At 36.4% G+C, this 7,904-nt stretch overlaps 1 protein-coding gene across 7 annotated transcripts; it reads left to right on the top strand.

Moving 5' to 3' along the window:
• The first annotated feature begins 290 nt into the window (after nucleotides 1-290).
• Nucleotides 291-7,472, top strand: LOC114194055 (peptidyl-prolyl cis-trans isomerase CYP95-like). 7 transcript variants are annotated; one of them, XM_028084097.1, is made up of 15 exons: nucleotides 383-493; nucleotides 607-675; nucleotides 969-1,086; nucleotides 1,181-1,235; nucleotides 1,428-1,516; nucleotides 1,824-1,848; nucleotides 2,520-2,558; nucleotides 2,676-2,793; nucleotides 3,422-3,549; nucleotides 3,750-4,101; nucleotides 4,412-4,530; nucleotides 5,090-5,294; nucleotides 5,381-6,484; nucleotides 6,578-6,649; nucleotides 6,837-7,472. In XM_028084097.1, exons 3-15 carry the CDS (start codon nucleotides 1,009-1,011, stop codon nucleotides 7,144-7,146), a joined length of 2,694 nt encoding a protein of 897 aa, XP_027939898.1. In that variant the 5' UTR covers nucleotides 383-493; nucleotides 607-675; nucleotides 969-1,008; the 3' UTR covers nucleotides 7,147-7,472. The 7 variants fall into 7 exon arrangements, with proteins under 7 accessions (XP_027939896.1, XP_027939899.1, XP_027939898.1 ...); XM_028084094.1 differs by having other exon boundaries at nucleotides 964-1,086; XM_028084095.1 differs by lacking the exons at nucleotides 383-493; nucleotides 607-675 and adding an exon at nucleotides 291-376 and having other exon boundaries at nucleotides 964-1,086.
• Nucleotides 7,473-7,904: the final 432 nt, after the last annotated feature.

Here is a 7,904-nt window from a genome sequence, read left to right as displayed (position 1 = left end):
TTATCTGACATTTCAAGCGCATTTCATGATAGTATTTAAATTATTTATACTGTTTGACACATTTTTGCTTCAATATTAACTTAAATACTATCATGAAATGCGCTTGAAACGTCATATAAACTTAACAAAATTTGGTTAAAAGGACTAAATTCATGCATTTTAGAAGATGAAGGACTAAATTGGTCAAAAGTTTTGATGAGGGACTAAACCCAAAATTCGCTCAAACTTGAGGGACCAAAAACATATTTAACCCTTAATAAAATAAAGATATTTCACTTCAGTGTATTTGTAAAATTGTTCTACAGAAGCTTCTTTATTTCACTTTCTATCCCTCATGGCTCTTCCCTCTCACAATATAATCACTTACATCGCTTAGGTAAAATGAGTTCCAACGCGTGCTTAACATCTTTGTTAGGTTACATTTTAACACTGTTGTATCTATCTGTTGTTTATGCATATGTGAATCGTTTTTCGCGTTCAGCGTGTTCTTTAGGTTAGTGTCTCTAACTAGCTAGGGTTTTAGGGTTGTATCTCAAATTCTACGCAACTACTGCGATTTCGCGTCGTTTATTCCAATCTAATTGATTTTACTGTTAATGCTTTCAGTTCCTTTCGCACTTCTCGATCTGCGTTGCTTGTGGTTTGTCGTTTTTGAATGAACCAGTTGTTTTGGTGGTACGAACTGCGAATTATTTGCTAGGAGTTATTTTTTATTTTTTATTTTTAATGTGATGTGATCTTTGTGTAGCTCACGTTCTCTCATTTTTTGTTTAGTTTAGGGCTGAGTTGAGAATGCTAGTGGAATAGAAATATTTTGAAAAAAATATATTGCGTGGAAATGCAGCAGTGTAGTTCTGTTGTGTTACTAGGTTACTAGGATTGGTATTTCTTTGCTTAGTGATGAATTATTGCTTGATATCATCTGATAGAGGGTGTTTGTCTAATGATGTTTTGTTTATTCAGATCAGCTGTTAAACAGATTAAGTTTTGATTAGTGAGCGGAGGGGGATGGCAAAGAAGAAGAATTGTCCGGTATTTATGGATGTGTCCATAGATGGGGATCCGGTTGAAAGGATGGTTTTTGAGGTACCTTTTTTGTCCCTATGAATTGTCATTTTTAATCTATGCAGAATGCAGTAATTTTGCGGTATTTGATATAAGTTCCTGATTGTGCCGCCAGCTTTTCTATGATGTTGCTCCGAAGACTGCTGAAAATTTCCGTGCATTGTGCACAGGTAATAAATTTGACCTGCGTGAAAAATTCATTTAATGTTGATATTTGTTTATTAGACCTTTTCAATATAAAATTCTATGTATTGAGTTGTGCTTGAAAAATTGGAACATTATATATAGTTATTCCTTGTCTAATCAATAAATAACTGATTCCCCTACCCCATTTCTTTTCCGAAATGTCATTGTATGTTCAGGAGAAAAAGGAGTCGGTCCAAACACTGGAAAGTCACTACACTACAAGGGTTCTTTCTTTCATCAAATCGTTAAAGGCTCCATTACCCGGGTATGTTGTTTTAAATTTTTTGTGCATTTAGCTCTTACTGTAGTAGTTCTCTATGTCCTCACATCTTTTTGTGGTTAAAATTGGCTTAGTAGTGTTCCCTCTTTTAGCCAGTTACTGTTGTTTATTCTGTAGGATACAGGGCTGATGGTCACAGCTACCTTTCTTGTGATATAGTTTTAAGGTTGTACTTACTAAGTTATATCTCATTAACACTCATAACTCTAATAAGGCCCATGATGACCAAACACAAGTGTATGAAATGTTATTAAGTGATTGTATGTGCTAATGGTTGGTTTACTTTTTGCAGGGAGGTGATTTTGTAAACCGAAATGGTACGTATTATGTTGATACACACCACCTATAATGAATTATTTCACCATTTTTTGAATATTTCTATTAATACAGTATATGTAGTTACTTTCTTTTTTATCATTTGATCATTCAGTTGACCGAGTAACAAGCCTTGTTCCATTTTCATGTTTCCTGTGACAATGGTATCTTCTTTTCTAGGTCAATTAGGTAACTAACAGAGCTCCTTTGCAAGTATATATTTGCTTGTAATGGGGTGGGTAGTATCAAAGGAATTTTATTTTCCATTTTTGGTTAGTTTTTTTATATTACCATGATGTGGCTTGTTGTAATTTTAAAACTATAGCCATGCCATCATATGCTTTTTATCTGTCGTGTAACTTCTTCAATTGTTCTCTAGCATCTCTTAGTGTGTTTTTGTTAAAATCATGCTATGCTGGGGTTGTTGCTTTTTTTCTGTTAACCAAATTGATCTTGAACCACTGTAAAGCAAAAGGGGTCTTTAATAATCACATTCAGCCTTCTCTTCTATTGTACTTTGTAGTTATGTGGAAGAAAAGCAGGCTTGTCTTTAAACCTGTTAAACCTCACTGGCAGTCATCTATTATTCTTTTTACAGCATTCCAAATGCTGCACATGTTGTATACTACATCCTTCTACACTCCCACATCACATTGTCCTGTGTGTTTTGCAGGGACTGGTGGAGAAAGCATTTATGGTTCCAAGTTCCCAGGTGAGAATGCTAAGCTGTGGTCTATAGCTTTCATAATCTACAGCATCAATTTGGAACTGTCATGTTTATGCATCTAAGTTGATGTGGTTTTAACAGATTGTACTTGTGATGTTTCAGATGAATCACCTAGGCTAAAGCACGATGCTCCAGGCCTTCTTTCCATGCCAGTTGCTGATCGTGACACTCTTGGTTCTCATTTTATAATCACTTTTAAAGCTGATCCACATCTTGATAGGTTTGCTTATGTGGCTTTTTTAATGGCATTTAGCATTTCGGTCCCATTTGGATAATTTTATTTTCAGCTAATTTGAGCTTATCTACTGCAATAAGTGACTATGAAACATTTTAGTGCTATTTGGATGAAATGATTATTGAAACAACTCTTGAAAACCCCATTTAAGCTGTCTTTGGATTATTTTTATTAGCTAAAACCTAACCAGCACTGGCTTTTGTAGATGTTAACATCAGTTTACGTGGTAGCTATTTTTAAATAATTCATTAATTTGATTAAATTAACTGTAATGCATTGTCAAAAGTCATCTAGTGGGACAAGGTTTTATTATTGTATTGTGGTAATTCTATTTTTGCTTCAGTGTTCTCTATACATATATTCATATGCCATCTGCCTTAATTTAAAATTTAGTCGAGGAAATGTAGCATTGAACCTTATGTTGCAAGAATTTTTCAATTTGAAGTACATGATTTGTTGTATTGTTTTTATGAATGGGATCTTTGTCTCTCTGGTTATTGAGTGGGAGAAGGTGAATTGCCTTATGTTTAGTCTTATTTTTAGTGGAACTTGCCTTATGTTTAGTCTTATTACCAACTTGCTTATCTTGTTCAATTCTGAGTTTATTTTGCAGGAAACATGTAATCTTTGGCAAGCTTGTGCAAGGACATAATATATTGAAGAAAATTGAAGATGTGGGTGATGAAGAAGGACTTCCAAGCGTAACTGTTAAAATAATTAATTGTGGTGAACATAATGAGGGTGAGAATTCCTTTGACCTGTAGGCAGAATACTAAATTCTACCCTTGATGTGAACTATATTATTTGAGCAGTTAAATTCTTAATAATCTTTCAAGTACACTTATTAAAAATGCTGAAGCATAACATTATGTGTTGTTCATTTGAATGTGATATATTCTGATTTATATTTGATCTGTTGATTTGAATCTTTACCTTTGTAGATGGAAAGAAGATAAATAAGTCAAAAAAGGGAAGAGATGGATCTACTGAAATCCATAGTCCTGAACTGCATAGGGGAAAGCACAAAAAATCTTCAGGTGACAAAAGGAAAAGGAGAAAGTATTACTCATCAGAATCGAGTAGTTCCTCAGATTCAGACACGAGTTCTTCAGAAAGTGATAGTGATTCTGACTCAGATACATCTTCATCTTTCACAAGTTCCTCCAGTGATGACAGGCGGAGAAAGAGAAAGAGGTCTAGGAAAGATAAACATAGACGAGGAAAAAGAAGAGAACAACACCGAGACAAGAGACGAAGGAAACAAGACAAAAGATCAAGACGCAAATCAAGAAGGTATTGATTTTGATTTTGTATTTGGTTATGGTTTATAAATTCCACATTCTAATTATAGATGCGTGCTTGTGAAGAACTTACAATAGCTGTGTGTATATTTTGTGGTTTTATGGGTTGTGGTTTATTTATTCTATTAGCATATTGCATTTTCTTTGGTTATGAGTAGAATCATAGCTGCTGTCTCATTGAACGATGCTGCATTCATTGCTCTTGAGATAAACATTTATATGTATTGAAGGGGCTATAGATGTAATCTTTAGTGCAACACTATCAAAAAGTTGGCTGACACTGAGATTGTCTTTGGTGTTAGGGAATTGACCTGTCATACTGATTCAGATAGTGATAATAAGAGTGGCAACAGCTCTGGCGGTGAAAGTTGTGGTGCTCAAGCAAAAGATCAGAAGCATAAAGATCATTCTCAGAAGCATGGTAATGTTTTAGTCATTCACTTTTTTAGTGTATTGTGTACAAGAAATATAGTTTATCTATTAAACCGTTTTCTTTTTCTTTACCTGGTCTCTAAAGATATAAAATCCTGAAATATTAGCTAGAATTTTGTAAAATAGTGATTTGTTGTGGGCCTATACTGGCCTAGATTTTGGTTGCATTGTATATTGAATTGTTGCCTAGAGACAATCCAGTTCAGGTACCTACTTGGCAGGGAGGGGCGACTGCTTTGATTTGCCTAACATTGTATTATTTTACCATGTTGATACTGTAATTGTGAATACTTTTGTATTTTACTTTTCTTTAATTGATCCGTACTTAAGCTTTTGGAAAGAAATATGATGTTTTCTTTGAATTGGCAATGTCAAGCAAAAATGATTGTATGTTTTACCTTCTCGGTATGTAAGTCACTTAAATGCGGCATCTAGAAACTTGTAGCTTGTGTAAAAGAACAACGTTATTGTGTAGATTATAATTTTATTAGTTTTCATTTTTTGGCTAGTGTAACATGTCTTTATTCTTCTTTTTCATTTTGTTGCAGCTGAAGGTCAGTCTTCCTTGGTTGTGGAGAAAGATTTACCAGCTGTGCTCCTTACAAAAGGGGAGAAATTGGATATGCTGGAGGAGGAAAAAATCCCAAATGAAAATGGAGAGCGGCGTAGCAATGGCAATGGAGCCAACTATAGATCTGACAGAAGTGAAGGCAGGCAGCCTGATGTGATGGATGATCAACCAGGCAAATCTAGGTCTACTTTCCACTCTTGTCGCACAGTTATTTCTTATGCTTACCATTTCTTCAAGATGTGGTATTTTATTAAAAGTTGATAAGCAGGAGTCAAAGCATGAGTATTAGTCCAAAGCGTGAGAGCAGAAGTCCTAGCGTTAGTCGAAAAAGGAGGTTGAGCAGAAGTCCTAGTGGTAGTAGAAGCCCTCAAGCTCCATTACGGAGGAGTTTGAGCAGGAGTCCAAACAGAAGAAGCATCAGCAGAAGCCCAGCGAGAGGTAGAAAGGGAAAAAGTGTCAGTAAAAGCCCTGTCCGATCTCGTGGATATAGAAGTGTCAGTACAAGCCCTGTTAGATCCCTTTCTCGGAGCCACCAGAGGACTTCATCCAGAGTACCATCACGAAGATCAATCAGCAGAAGCCCTGTGATTAATCATAATCATAGAAGTGTCAGTAGAAGTCCTGTTAGATATCGTGATCATAGAAGTGTCAGTGTAAGCCCTGCAAGATCCCTTTCCCGGAGCCGCAAGAGTTCACCCAGAGCACGATCACAAAGATCAATCAGCAGAAGCCCTGTGAGAACACACAATCATAGAAGTGCCAATAGAAGCCCTGTAAGATCTAGTGGTCGGAGAAGTGTCAGTGCAAGCCCTGTGAGACCCCTTTCTCGGAGCCGGAGGAGGAGTTCACCCAGAGCACCATCTCGAAGATCAATCAGTAGAAGCCCAGTGAAAACTAATATTCGTAGAAATGTTAGTAGAAGCCCTGTGAGATCTCATGGTCATAGAAGTGCGAGTGCAAGTCCTGTAAGATCGCCTTCTCGGGGCCGCCGGAGGAATTCACCCAGAGCACAATCAAGAAGATCAATCAGCATAAGCCCTGTAAGAGTGTCCAGAAAGACTATAAGCAGGAGTCCAGTTAGATCATCTGCCAGAAGCATGAGCAGAAGTTTGAGCAGAAGCTCTGGCAGAGTCCCTTTAAGAAGCATTAGCCGAAGTCCAGCTAGAGTGCCAAGCAGAGGCAATCGCCACAGTTATTCTAGGAGTCCACGTGGTAGAAGCTTGTCTAGAAGTGTGTCACCTGATGTTTCCCCAAAACGTATTAGAAGGGGAAGAGGTTTCAGTGAACAGTACTCCTATGCTAGAAGGTATAGGACTCCCTCTCGATCTCCTGTGAGGTCGTACCGCTATAATGGAAGAAGTTACCGTGACAGGTAAATCGGTAAAGTTGTTTAGAATTTCTAGTTAGCCATGGTGCTAAGGTGGCATGTTGAGAGTTAAATAACCTTTTTACACTTTCTGCTCAGATATTCAGGTTACAGGAGGTACTCCCCTAGGCGTAATAGGAGCCCACTGCCACGTAGAAGAACTCCACCAAGGTTTTCCTTTTGTTTATTTATTTATTCCAACTTCTTATAACATTTACGTTACTTGAATTTCTTAGTAAATCTTGTAGAGGCATAATTACTTTCCCATCGATCTATTTGGCCACACATTTTGTTTTCTGAGGCAAGTCTTATTTCTTCCCCATCATTTATGAATATGATTGTGAAAATCTAAATACAGGTTCCGGAGGAGGAGCAGGACACCATCTGTATCACGCAGCCCGCGATATCGAGGTCGAGGTCGACGATATAGTCGAAGCCACAGCCGAAGCCCTGTTCGCAGTGGTTCACCTGTAGGTACATATCGACCTCGTGTTGAGAAGAGCAGGTCTTTGTCCAGGAGTAGAAGTCCATCACGATCCAGGGCTTCTATAGAATCACAATCTCCACTGAAGGCGAGCAGGAACAGTAGGTCAAGGTCCCCGTCTGAAAGCCCAGATGCAAAGAAAGGCCTTGTATCCTACGGAGATGGTTCTCCCTATTCAAACTAAGGTGAGATAATATGTCTGGCGTGTCTAGTGAATCTGTTTGCTTGCTGGAATTCACCGACATCTCTTATTTTCCTTTATAGACCATTCTTTGGATATTTTTCTTCTATTGAATTGAAATGGCTTGCAAACGGTAGTTGTGTTAGAATATTTAGAGACTAGAATGCAGTTGTGTTGTTTCGGTGTAGTGACCGAGATGATTCGGACATGTTACCTATGAAGTTATGTCGTAGTTATTAAATGCATCTGAGCTGAATTATGAAGTTTTGGCCTCCAAACATGCTCTTGGTTAGTATTTTCAATATATTGGACATTTAGGTTCTTTGTTATCTATTTTTAATGGAACATATTATTATGTTTAGATTACTGTGATATAATAAATTGCATAGGGTAACAATATTACCTAGAGCCTCTCTCTAAAGAAAAAATTACTCTATAAACAAACCATGACTATTTTCTTTACAAGAATTTTGTAAGATCTTTTCTTATCATATTTCAGTTCAAGTAGTTTTCATAATGGTACATGGTTTCTAATAATATTCTTTTGTAAGTTTTATTCTAATGTGAGGTTTTATAGGATTTATACTCTTGTAATGTTTTTGTGCACTTCAATTTTTTACAAACTTAAAAAATTAATTTGATTATTATTCAATATTAATTCAATGTGATTATAATTATATGGAAAACTAATATTATAATTACAAATATATTATAATATTATAATTACATTTTTATGTAACATTATTACACAACAAATAACA

The sequence above is a fragment of the Vigna unguiculata genome, chromosome 8 (genome assembly GCF_004118075.2).
Source record: "Vigna unguiculata cultivar IT97K-499-35 chromosome 8, ASM411807v1, whole genome shotgun sequence".
Lineage (NCBI taxonomy): Eukaryota > Viridiplantae > Streptophyta > Magnoliopsida > Fabales > Fabaceae > Vigna > Vigna unguiculata.
The sequence above is the reverse complement of the archived record's forward strand: the minus strand, read 5'-3'. Positions and strand labels throughout refer to the sequence as shown.